Consider the following 12,814-nt stretch of genomic DNA (forward strand, 5'->3'; position numbering starts at 1 on the left):
CTCAGGTTGAGGGAATAAGGAACAATGATGGTGTTGACTATGAACCTATTGAACCTGAAGAAAGTGTTCCTTCCACTCCCATTGGTAGTACCAGTCATTCTCGAGGAAGACCTCGTGGGTCCGTCAATAGTGGTAGAGAAAAGAGGAAGAAGGGCGCAGCTGAAAAGGTGGTAAGTCCATTGAAATCGATTGCTAACTCAATCGAAAAGATGTTAATGAGTGAATCTTAGTCTGAATTTGGGAGAGCAATTATAGAAGTTGTTGATGCCATTCCAGACCTCAATTTCCAACAAAAGTTTAAGGCCAAGGAATATTTCATGGCCAAGAAGAATTCTGCCATTATCTTATTGGAAACAAGAGTAGAAGATAGGCGAAATCTACTTGAGATGTACTTGCCAGAGATTGAGAAGAATTGAGGTGACAATAGGAAGTGTGAAGAATTCTAAGACAATGGTTTTTGGAATAGAAATTTGATGTGTTTGGTTGATGTAACTTGATATTATGTTAAGTCTGTGACAGTATTTTCTATGCATATTTCATCTCTTGAAAATGTTTGTGTTAACTTACAGATGACATCAAATGTGTCCGCTTATGCTATTGCGAAGTGTGATTACTGTGGGAAAGATTGTTCAATTTTCACTTCTAAGTCAGGGTCACATGTTGGAAGGAAATTTTTTAAATGTTCATTGAATTGCCCCTTTTTCATGTGGGTTGACCATCTTAAAATGTGTGAGTGTGGGAACGGTCAGTGTAAGGTCAGAACTGCAAAGACAAGTGCAAATTATGGTTGATATTTTTGGTGTTGTCCACAATCAACTGGGGTATGAATTTCTTAAATTTTTTATTTTTTTCAGATGTTTAAGATTTGAATGTTTATTTCCTTATATTCTTATAAGATGATTATATTTGCTACATAGGTTGAAAACAAAGGTTGTGGAATGTTCGAATGGATATCAAATTCAAGCCCAAGTTGTCATACTTACCAGACTCCACCTAGGTCACTATGCCCGGAAACCTCAACTTCATCATCTCCTTCCCCTTCATCAGACTATATCAAAGGATACTTAAACGGTGCAATAAAAGAATCGGAGGGTCATATGAGGATATTGAGAGATGTTCTTGACACACTCAAGAAGCTTGATTTAAACAAAAATGTAGGATGAACTTTTTTGGAATTTTTTGGAAAACAAAAAGGCCAAAGCCATTGTAATGATATTGAGTTCATTATCCTTTTTTTTTTTTTTTTTATATAAAAAGACTTAATTATCATTTAATAGTACTTGGATGAACTCAATACTATATTATACCTTTACATGCTTCTTCTCTCATTTGGTCCTAAGTACCTATATTACTTGTATAAGTCATTGGAGACTATTGTTTCTACCCACTTTGAAGAAGATCTATCTCCATAATCCAAATCATGCTCTGGTTTGGGCAATTTTCAAATCTGAAGCATATGAAATTACTGCTGATCTGACCAACAAATCATGATTCTGTTTAGTTATGACTTAATTTCTCATATATAGAGGGCTGCTCTACCGAGGTTTGAAGGCCATCAATAATAGAGATGTCCATCAGTTAAAATTTTCACATATTACCATAAAAAGGAAAAAAATAAAAAAATAAAAAATAATGACATGTGTGGAACAAATTTTAGTTTTTGGTTTTGTTTTTTGGATTTTTTTTTTGCCAACAGAACATGGGTTCAAATACTCAAAGGTAACCAAACAGTTTACACTCAGAATCAATGGCTAGAATCAAGGTAACAAAACAGTTTTTCACTCAGAATCAAGTGACAGAATCAGGATAACCAAATAGTTTTTCACTCAGACTAAAATGACTAAATGAAAGGAACCAAACAGTTTTTTTACCAAAAAGAAATTATTATAAAGAAACTCATTCATATGAGTTAGATCCAGAATCCTGAATCTGAATCCTTAGAATCTGATCCAACGGATAATTCGCACCAAACGCCCGTTAGCCTCCCCTTTATAAATATTTCTGCTTGTCGAAGTGTGTTTGTGAATCGTGACTTCAAGAGAGAGAGAGAGAGAGAGAGAGAGAGAGAAGAGATGGAGCATAAACTGATGTATGAACAGCTCAAAGGTAAGGTCAGGCTACCAAAATTTGCAACCCCAAAACGGTACGATCTCAAGTTGACGCCCGATCTATCGGCATGCACATTTTCGGGTTCCGTCGAAATCAATCTCCAGATTGTCCAAGAGACACAATTCCTCGTCTTGAATGCTCTTGAGCTTGTCATCGCAGAAGTATACTTCAGGGATTCTCATCAACGGGTATTTTTTTCTTTCTTAAGCTGTGGCTTTGAAAACACATCCCATCTTCAATCATACAGAGTACTTAGGAACTACTCACCACTTCCCCATCCCTCACCCTCCTTTTTGGTTTTCATAGAATTTATATTTTGCAGGAATTCCGACCTTCAGATGTTACTGTGGACAATGAAGATGAGATACTTGTGTTGGCCTTTGCTGATGTTCTTCCCTTGGGAGAGGGGATTTTAGGCGTTAATTTTTCAGGAATTCTTAATGATCACTTGACAGGATTTTACAGAAGGTGCTCTGCTCTTTTCTCTATTCTTTGGGTTTTTCTTTGTTAAATCATGTTTGAAGTAAATGACAACCTTGGATTCTAACAGCACCGTTGTGGTTGGAGGAGAGAAGAAAAACATGGCTTCTACCCAATTCGAAGCTGCAGATGCAAGACGGTGTTTCCCGTGCTGGGATGAACCAGCTCTCAAGGTAAACTTTCATGATACAGTTGCCCCTCGTAGACCCTGCGGCAGGGGGAGCCTCATGCACTGAGTTGACTCTTTCTATATCGTTACAGGGGCAATTTAGAGCTTCTTAACACTATGGATGAGAAGTGACAGTGTAAAGGACCATATCAGAAGTCAGGGGTATCCATAAAGGGGAAGGATTTCAAAAAAAATGATAGAATCAAGGCAAGCAATCAAAGATGACACTCCATCTAATGGAAAAAATTTGGCTGCTACCCAACTTGGCTGCAACCCCATGCTGGTAGCCAAAGAAATGGAATAATTTACTTCCCCCTAGGTTCACAAATACCCTCCTAGGTTATATTATTTTCCAAAATACCCCTTTAGATTCCATTTCTTTAGCTGCCATGGGTTGCACTGACTTGGCTGGTTTTGTGACTGCAAAATGTTAGCGGCAGTCAATAAATGAAAACAATTCGTTTGCTGATATTATCTGCTCATGTAAACCTTCGACTTCAGAGTACTTTTAGGTGGTACAAATTTGATTGTTGTTGACAATCCCTTCTATGTTTTGCCAATTATTCTGGTGTTCTGCTTGTGGTCAGTCATTCCCCATAGACATGCATGCTCAATATAGATTTCAGAAGTCAAAATGCTTTCTATAAAAAGAAGCTTTCTGCATGTATTTAAAAAATGTAGATACTCCTGTGTTTCGTATTACATTGTTCCTCTATGGATCTGTGTGCCATGTTTTTCTTTACATTAACCTACGTTCTAAATGCCTCCCAGATTAAAAGAAATCAGCTTAATATTACTACAATAATGTATTGTCTTGGATTACTGTGAGATTGATTATCATTTTCTTTTTTCTGCTTGTGTATCACTGGCACTTCCCTACAGTCTACTTTCAAGATAACTATGGAACTGCCATCTAAGTTTACAGCATTGTCCAACATGCCAGTTATTGATGAAAAGCTAAATGGACACTTGAAGACAGTTTCTTTTGTTGAAACACCGATTATGTCAACATACTTGGTAGCTTTTGTAGTCGGCTCATTTGATTTTGTTGAAGACATAACAAGCGAAGGTTTACATTTGAACATGTAACTCTTCTCTTTCAGGAAAAAAGAAAAATTAAGTTACCCATTCATTTGATTTTTTTTTCTGATTGTTGTAGGAATTAAGGTCCGTGCATACTGCCCAGTTGGAAAGAGTGAGAAAGGGAAGTTAGCTTTAGATATTGCTGTAAGGGTGCTTGATCTATATACGAAGTATGTTTTCTCTTCTTAATCTTTTTCTTTTATTTGTTCTTGTTCTTGGATACCATGAATAGAAAATTCCCTGAACAATTTCAGCAATCGTTACTTGTTGACAATGCTATTTATAGTGTTCTTAAATATAGGATGGATATTATTGTCCTTTAGCTAGCTATGGTTTTGACATTTTTCCTTGCCATGCTAACTTGATATGGGGTTCTGCAGATTTTTTTCAATGCCATATACACTTCCTAAACTGGATATGGTTGCAATCCCTGATTTTGCTTTCGGGGCTATGGAGAATTATGGTTTGATTACATTTCGTGAAAATGAACTGCTCCATGATGATTTGCAGTCTGCTGCTGTTAACAAACAGCGGGTATTGTTCCATATCTGATGTGCATGAACTTCCTGCAATATGTGCTATTTATTAGTGATTTCTGGAATCCTTTAATCCATGCGGACAATAAATTTAATACCTCCAGCTTGCAATTGTCGTTACACATGAAGTGGCTCATCAGTGGTTTGGCAATTTAGTAACAATGGAATGGTGGACTCATTTATGGCTGAATGAGGGATTTGCAACATGGGTACTTCCAGCTTTGAACTTTGGTATTTGACAGGCACTGAATCAGCGATAATGATGGAATTGATTTTTTTTTTTCCTTCTATCAATTTTGTATTTTCAGGTGAGCTATTTAGCCACTGACTGCTTATATCCCGAGTGGAAGATCTGGAATCAATTTCTTCAACTAACAGTTGGTGGTCTACAGCTGGATGCACTGGAAGAATCTCACCCAATTGAGGTTAATCTTCTTAATTATAGCTAGATGTGATCTATGGATATAACAATCCATTTCATATTTAACCCAATAACCCCTTATGTGGCCATGGTTGTGAACTTAACTTCAAAGGGGCTTGGGCCTTGGTGGAATATGTCTTGAGGATCATTAAGAGGCTAGGGTCAGGAGAAGGCTCAAGGACCTTAGCTCACATTATTATTGAAAGAAAGTTCTCTTTTAACATTTTTGCATTCTTGACTTCTCTTATCACTTCAACTCAGGTCATATTTGGGCTTTCCCTAGTTCTTTTAAGACTCGAATTTCTCCATAACAATCCTCTCAGGGGTTCGTTCGTTGGTCTTCATTGCATGTGGCCAAACTATCATGAATGATGTCGCTCATCTTGTCACCCAAGTTCATTTACTATGTTTTACATATTTAGAGCTTTCAAACCCTTTTTGGTGATCTATCCATCATCAAGTGATTCTTTTAATATCTGCCTAGGAGTTTGGTAGGCCATGGCCTGAAATTAAACCTTTTCCCCTTTTCTTAAGCTTTTTGGGTGGAGGACATTTATTTGTGATCTTTGAAGGAGTCAAAATGACACTTTCTCCTTTTGTTATGTACTTCTGTCAAAGTATTAGTTATTTCTAAAATCATAATTGAATGAAAATGTTGATTTTCATTGAGGTTCATGCTTCTCATAATTTCATTCAATATTTCTTATGTTTCTATTGAGAGATTTAATTATTTACGGTAGATGACAGCTCAGTGTCTTGATTCTCAGTATCTCAATATCTGTCCCATATACAAAATTGCTAGTTTTAATATTTCTTTTGTTATGATATTTATGGTGGATCCACATGATGCAAGTCTGGTTCCTCCTCTTTTTGTTCAAGTAATATTTCCATGTTTAACTTAGAAGACACATATGTTGCAGGTAGAGGTCCAACATGCTCGTTCAATAAATGAGGTTGCCGATGCAATAAGCTATAAAAAAGGGTCTGCTGTTATCCGGATGCTGCAAGATTATCTTGGGGATGATATATTCCAGGTGGAATCTCAAAGCATTATTAAAATTCCAATCATTACAACCCTTTTATGGCTTTCATTTGTTGATCATATGATTGCATACTCTGTTGCTACAGATATTTCAGCAATGGAGTTAGAATCTTTCAACCACTAAAGCACGACCAAGAATTGTAAGCCACTAGAAAATACATGTCCTACTTTGACTAGGAGATAGTAACACACTCACTGACTCAGAAGAGGAATAGGATAATAAAATTCAAGAGTAAATATAAATAGTAAAGAATTTTAAGAACAGATTGATATTTGACAGAGCATCAGAATTTCCATGAAAATCAGAATCAAACTCGTGGGAGAAGATCAATTTCTGTCAAACCAGTAACCCAATGATTACAAAACTCAGATAAATTCTTCTACAGTTTGAGACCTTGTGGTTCAGGATAAATGGATTTCTCTGCCTGTTTTTAAGGGTTGTTATGGTACAAGTTCAGATTCTGCTCAGAAATCAATGCAAAAATCGATGAGCGTAAACCAACGGAATATGGGGTTTAAAATAAATATAAACAGATATGTAATGAAGGAAAGGTAACTGCACAATTAGAGATTCAGTAGCTGTATAAGAATTTGAATGAAAACTGAAATTTCAGAACAATACTTACGTTGTCTTGCAGGAAACCCAAAACAGGCTTAACAGAGCTAAAAGAATTCAAATACAAATCCAATCCTACAGCTACAAGTACTAGAAAATATCAAACCCACGGTTTGACTGATTTATGTTGACAAGCTAGCCTTTTCCTAAACCATTTTGTGGTCTGACTTAACATATTAGTGTTCTGACTAACGTATTACTCCTTTTCCTGAAACAGAGATCTTTAGCTGCGTATATAAAGAAATATGCATGGAAAAATGCTAAGACAGAAGATTTGTGGGATGTCCTTTCTGAGGTATCTGGTATCCAAGTGCATAAATTGATGGATACATGGACAAAGCAAATGGGATACCCAGTCCTGTATGTAAAATCCAAAAATCAAACTATAGAATTTGAACAGGTAATTCATATTAACTAAGAAACAGAGATGCATTGTCTGGGATTCTTATCAAGTTCATTCATAGCTCTCAGAATCTCGGAAGATTGAAATCCTGTCAATCAGCTGAAATGTGACGGTTCTCTTTGGATTTGCAGTCACAGTTTCTTTCATCCGGTTCACATGGGCACAGGGAATGGATTGTTCCAGTTACACTATGTATTGGTTCTTACGAACGTCGCAAGAATTTCTTGATAGAAACCAAATCTGGGAATTTGGACATTTCTAATCTTTGGTGTTCTTCTGATGGCAATGCTAGAACTTATGAGTTACATCAAGAGAAATGGGATGATGAACAGTTATGGGTAAAACTTAATGTTGGACAGACTGGCTTTTATAGGGTGAAGTATGATGATGTCCTTGCAGCTCGACTAAGGAGAGCCATAGAGGCTAATCTTTTATCCTCAACAGATAGATTTGGTGAGTAACATACTAATATGTACATACCCTTGTGAATATTTTATAGCAAGAGATAGGTCTGACCTCATGCTGTTCTCATTTTAGGCATTTTGGATGATTCATATGCTCTTTTCGAGGTTTCTGAGCTGTCACTATCGTCGTTGCTTTCCTTGATGGACGTATACAGAAAAGAGAGTGATTATATTGTATTATCAAGGCTAATTGATGTAATGTCTCTTCCATGTCCTGTTAAGAAATTCAAAACATTCATAAAAATAAAATATGACCTATGCTTTTTATTTTCTTCCACCAGATAAGTTATAACATTGTGAAGATTTCAAGCGAGGCCATCCCAGATTCATTGAATGAGTTGAAACAATTTTTCACCAAACTCTTTGCAAAGTATGCATAACCATTTTCCTGTTCTATCGACAGTTCATTTATTATTCTATTTTCATGTAAATTTTTTTTCTTATCATCCTTGTATTATTATTTTATTTTGTCTCACTATTTCTAATGATGGTGAATGATAAAAATCTCTCTCTCTGTTATCCCACACATGCATGTTTTTAAGTTTGTTTGCATATGGACAGCTGAAGCTCTGAACACCTACTTTCTGATCTTATCTACACTTGTAACTTTCATAAGGAAGTGCTTAGAATGCATTGAAATTCTAGTAAATATGATTGAAATTTTAGAGTCTATTCATTATTCAGGTTAAATCTTGTTGCACTTCATAAGCTTGTGCCATAACAAAAAATTCTTGATGTCATTTACTCTTACTTCTTTTTTCTATTGCTGTCATGTCCAGTAAATTGGGCTGGGAAACTATATCTGGTGAGAGCCACTTGAATGCTATAATGAGGGGGGAGGTCTTGACCGCATTGGTAGTCTTTGGCCATATTATGACTCAAAAGGAAGCACTCAGGCGTTTCCATATATTCTTGGGTGATAGAAACACCCCACTTCTTCCTGCTGACATGAGGAGGGTACTACTGACTACATATCCAGATCATGCCTTCATTCCTCTTATTATCTTCCTTACTGATCTGTGAAACTTAAAATGTTCATAAGGTTGCGTATGTTGCTGTAATGCAAAATGTTAGCGCAAAAAATAGAACTGGGTTTCAATCCATTCTAAATGTATATAGAGAGGCTGATGCAGTGGAAGAGAAGGCTCGAGTCCTGCGTAAGTGGTAGACATGCATAAATCATGTTATACGCATCCTCAATTGTTTGTAATAAAAAATTTCTACTTCTATGTTTTGTAGGTATACTGGCATCTTGTTCAGACTCAGATATTGTTCTAGAAGTTCTGAACTTTTTGTTGTCTGATGAGGTGGTACACTTCACTGATCAGATCTTGTTCTCTTAACTGCTTGAAAGTTTGGTTGTTGTTCTGATTTCTGATTTCCAATCAATATAATTTCAGGTTAGAGATCAAGATATAATATATGGACTTTCAGGAATAAGCGCAGAAGGCCGTGAGATAGCATGGAGATGGTTAAAGGTAGCTTTTTCTCAGGCTATTAGCACAAATTTATAACTTAGCATCGAGTTAGTTGTATGTGACTTGCACTGTTTGGCTACCAGCCATCATGTTCTGTATATCTTAATGCACACCCTAATAGCATAAAATTTCTTCGAAGCTCCGAAATTTGTCTTTTCTTAGTAATTTTTTCTTGCATATGAAGTTTTAAACTATCACTCTATCACTAAGGGTTTGGGGGTGGGGGGAGAAAAGCAATCCAGTGGCATCTAATTCAACAAATATTGCAGGGGACGGACCGTTTATTGGTATCACTTTAGAAATTTGTGGTAGCATCATAGGAACTTTCTAGTAGCACTATAGGAAGTTAGGAACTTTCTTTCCACTGTTTAATTATCTATTCCCATTGACTGAAGCTTAAAACTTTCTTGTCTTGTCATTGGGTTCTGAGTTTTCTCCTCTCTCACCCCCCCCACCCATCACCTTTTTTTTTTTTTTTTTTTTTGATGAATGCAGGATAATTGGGACCTAATTGCAGACAGATGGGGCTCTGGGGGCCTGCTCACCCAGTTCATAAGAGAGATTGTAACACCTGTAAGTTTTGAAACTCTGTTGGAAACCAATAATACATAATAAAATCTCTAGTATTAGATTATGATGTAAGGTTTTCGTAGCAGAAAATTGTTCATGTCTTTGTTTTTATGATACCTGTTGTGGTTATGTTGAAGTAAACCATATAATATTTGGCTGACTCAAAAGTATTTATCTTATTTCGCAGTTTTGTAGCTGGGAGAAGGCAGATGAAATAGAAGCATTTTTTGCAACCCGTGTCACTCATGGAATTGCCAGGACTTTGAAGCAAAGTATAGAACAGGTCCGGATCAAGGCCAGGTTGGTTCAAAATGCCCAGAATGAGCAATCAGTCGGCGAGCTGATCAGACAGTTGGCATTCAGGGAATAGTTGTTACAGCTGTAGAAGCTAGGCAGTTGAATTTATCGGAGTTCCCAACTCTGGCAACTTCCTCTCGTTATTCACTATTACTGGTTGGAATCATACTATGCAATAATCTTTCACTATGTAATTCTCGAATTCAAGGGTATGAGAAATTTAGCTAGATATTTTGTATATCAGGAGCAATATTGGAAAAGTTAGGAGAAATATCAAGCTAGCCACTAATTGTTGAAGTGCTTTTAGATTTCTACTGTAGTATACTTCTGAAACCTATAATGTTGGTGGTAACACAACTATGTTTCCAAACCATGTGTTTGGAAGGATCAGAATAGCCCAAAAGACAGACTAACATCTCTAATTGAAATATGGATTAGACAATCTCTAATTTAGATCCAAAAGACAGAGAGCCCAGAAGAAACTGTTCTTGGAAAGCATTCAAATTACTATTGAGGAAGAAGGCTGTGGATGGGTTTTAGGCAGTGGACAAAACTGTAACACTTGAACTGATAATTGGATCATACCTTCTTCATTTGTTTCCAGTCATGCACTGGATACATGCAGTTGGCTCAATTGATAGTAATCATAAAATCATTATTCATCCACCTTGTACTTCTCAGGTGCCTGAATGATAAAGATCCCAGCCTCTCCCCTGGCTGTGTGTATAGGCTATGTCATGGTAGTACGCTCTTCTCTTTTATGTGTGTGGCGGTCTATGTACATGTGTCGTAAAAATTTTCCTGAAACACTATCTTAGCCAACCAATAGAAGAGGTGGGAGTCTTTCTTTTTACCTCCTTTTCTCTCCCTTTCTGGTTTTCTTTCTTTCACCTAAAATAGTGAGAGTTATGAGTATTCCCCTTTCTTTTGTATATATCTCCGTTTACTTCTTGGCATTGTTAGAGGAAAAGGTAGGCATGCACCGCAAAGTACACGCCTCTCACAATCTCTCTTTTTTCTCCTCATTTAATGATATAGGATCCCTATATGCCAAACAACACCCATTGAAACTCTTCTCCCGCTCCCTGCTATTGGCTAAGGGTATATGATGCTAATATAATGAAATTTTCTATAAAAACACAAACAAACAAATTTTCATTTGATGGCTTATCCTGCCACTTGCCAGATTTAATTGTGGATAAACATTACTATTTGCAGTTTCTTCCTTCAATGCTTTCTCAATGTTTTTGTCTATTCAGTGTGTTGGGTTAGGAACCTAAGCAGGGTGAGAGCCCTTTGGATGCAATGTTTGAGAGGGGAGGTTTTGATTAAACTTGCTCTATTTGGACATGATGCAACACAAACGAAAGGAATTAGAGTTTTCATGCATTCTCAGAGGATAGAAATATTCTCTTCTTCCCTAGTCCCTCCTAACAGGTTGATAATAAACTCTTAATCTTTCATTGGGCTGCTGTATCTTTCTTATTGTGCTGTTTTAATAATTTATTGTTAAAACATAAATGCAGGCAACATATTTTTCTGTGATGCAGAATCTCTCAACACAACAAATAGATCAGGCTATGAATCTCTTCTATGAGTCTATAGAGAGACCGATCTTAGCTAGGAGAAAGGCTGCATTTTAAGGGTCCGTTTGATAACGTTTCTGCTGTTTCTGTTTCAAGAAATGGCAGAAACATAAATTTCCGTTTCTAGAAATAGAAACGGAATTGAAGGTGTTTGATAAGTCATGTTTTTAGAAGTCGATAGTAACCAATGAAAGAATGGCCACAAGTCATTTCTAAAAACGGCGAAACCAACTTGTTTCGCCTAGGTCGTTTCTTGAACTATAAATAAGTAAAAATTTCTATTTCTATTTCTGAAAATAAGTGAAACGGAACAGTTTTATCAAACGCTTTTTACTCCGTTTCTGCTGTTTCTGAAAACAGAAACGATAGAAACGCATTTCTTGAAACGTTATCAAACGGACCCTAAGTAATTTCAGTTCATATTGGGTAGTAATTGAGATTTTTTTAGTTGTTCCCATCTTGTGATGATCTTTTTCCCCGTGTTTCGTTGCTTCTCTTGCATTTTTTTTTTTTTTCAGATTCTGGAATTTTTCTAGAAGTGCTAAACTTTCTGTTTGTCCTCTGAGGTATTGTGGTTTCGAAGCTTTTCCGTGAGTAATATAAACATGAATTTCTTTGATCTTCTAGAACTCAACCAATAAGAAGTCAATATGCTATTTTTGGATTTGCAGAAAGGAGGGGTTTGAAACAGCATGGCAATGGCCTAAAGTACATATTTGGAAACATTTCATTTCCTATGTTGAATTTACCCACAAGATGCTTGGTAATTCATGAACATAATTACCCATTAGTAGATGAAGCCTAGAGAAGAATTTTATTGGTTCAGATTTAGACCTTATCCATGATCTACACATTTCCTTTTTTTTTTGGCAATGAAGTAGTTTTAAAAATTGTTGTCACAATCTCCTGTGAATGATAATGCAGGATCAATTGTGAGGACTTTGAAGCAAAGCCTTAAGAGGAGTCACGTAAATGCAAAGTGGGTTCAAAGCATTTGGAATGACAGCTCCCTGGCAGAACTACTCAAGGACTTGGCATCCAGGAATCAATGGAGAACTTTTTTGGTTTGTGTCACCATTTGGAATTGACTGAAGAAGGGCTGGAGCAACTACTGTAAACTTGAGAGGTAAACTCTGAATAAGACCAGTGTGGGTATGGAATTATTGGATTTTCTAGTGTTGAGGTTGAGTTTCTACACTGGCTTCTAGGACAATGCAACAGATGTAGGATGGCCTGTTGGACTTGTTCTGTTATGCCTTATCCCAAAATTAAACTGAATGAGAGCTTCACTGCCTATTTGAGACAGAGACGTGGGAGTTATGAGATCTCCATTGGTATGGTCCATGCTGTGTCTTGAGTCAAAATCTTAACTCTTAAGAATCTTCACAACTCTGTCAGACTTGGATACCCATCCTATCCAGCAAGGTTCCAAAAAACCAAAATCGAACCAGTAGAATCGGCCACAACCGATCCGATTATTCCTGAGTGTACAAGTTTTCTAAAGGGATTATAATTGTCCACTTGGGAAGGTTTTAGAATCCGGGAGGAATTTAAAGGGAT

At 36.6% G+C, this 12,814-nt stretch overlaps 1 protein-coding gene and 1 long non-coding RNA gene across 7 annotated transcripts in view; both read left to right on the top strand.

Moving 5' to 3' along the window:
• LOC122083291 overlaps positions 1 to 1,097 on the top strand; it is a 3,408-nt gene extending 2,311 nt beyond the window's left edge. Inside the window, exon 3 of the long non-coding RNA XR_006141614.1 lies at positions 918 to 1,097. This is a non-coding gene — a long non-coding RNA (uncharacterized LOC122083291). The remainder of the gene's footprint in view (positions 1 to 917) is intronic.
• A 930-nt stretch (positions 1,098 to 2,027) lies between these two features.
• Positions 2,028 to 12,479, top strand: LOC122083326 (aminopeptidase M1-like). Of its 6 annotated transcripts, XM_042651085.1 has the most exons (20): positions 2,028 to 2,297; positions 2,432 to 2,577; positions 2,660 to 2,762; positions 3,641 to 3,827; positions 3,918 to 4,011; positions 4,222 to 4,375; positions 4,482 to 4,586; positions 4,686 to 4,802; positions 5,719 to 5,832; positions 6,674 to 6,856; positions 6,991 to 7,312; positions 7,397 to 7,518; positions 7,605 to 7,693; positions 8,103 to 8,280; positions 8,366 to 8,480; positions 8,563 to 8,630; positions 8,724 to 8,801; positions 9,297 to 9,374; positions 9,559 to 9,654; positions 12,214 to 12,479. In XM_042651085.1, exons 1-20 carry the CDS (start codon positions 2,073 to 2,075, stop codon positions 12,340 to 12,342), a joined length of 2,703 nt encoding a protein of 900 aa, XP_042507019.1. In that variant the 5' UTR covers positions 2,028 to 2,072; the 3' UTR covers positions 12,343 to 12,479. The 6 variants fall into 6 exon arrangements, with proteins under 6 accessions (XP_042507019.1, XP_042507014.1, XP_042507015.1 ...); XM_042651080.1 differs by lacking the exon at positions 12,214 to 12,479 and having other exon boundaries at positions 9,559 to 9,965; XM_042651081.1 differs by lacking the exons at positions 9,297 to 9,374; positions 12,214 to 12,479 and having other exon boundaries at positions 9,559 to 9,965.
• Positions 12,480 to 12,814: the final 335 nt, after the last annotated feature.

Source organism: Macadamia integrifolia, chromosome 7 (genome assembly GCF_013358625.1).
Source record: "Macadamia integrifolia cultivar HAES 741 chromosome 7, SCU_Mint_v3, whole genome shotgun sequence".
Lineage (NCBI taxonomy): Eukaryota > Viridiplantae > Streptophyta > Magnoliopsida > Proteales > Proteaceae > Macadamia > Macadamia integrifolia.

Excerpts from the sequence above, each read along its gene's own strand:
- LOC122083326 (XM_042651085.1), top strand. The coding sequence starts at position 2,073 with ATGGAGCATAAACTGATGTATGAACAGCTCAAAGGTAAGGTCAGGCTA. Across the intron at positions 4,803-5,718 it reads AAGAATCTCACCCAATTGAG|GTAGAGGTCCAACATGCTCG; the intron begins GTTAATCTTCTT and ends CATATGTTGCAG. Across the intron at positions 8,281-8,365 it reads TTCCTGCTGACATGAGGAGG|GTTGCGTATGTTGCTGTAAT; the intron begins GTACTACTGACT and ends AATGTTCATAAG.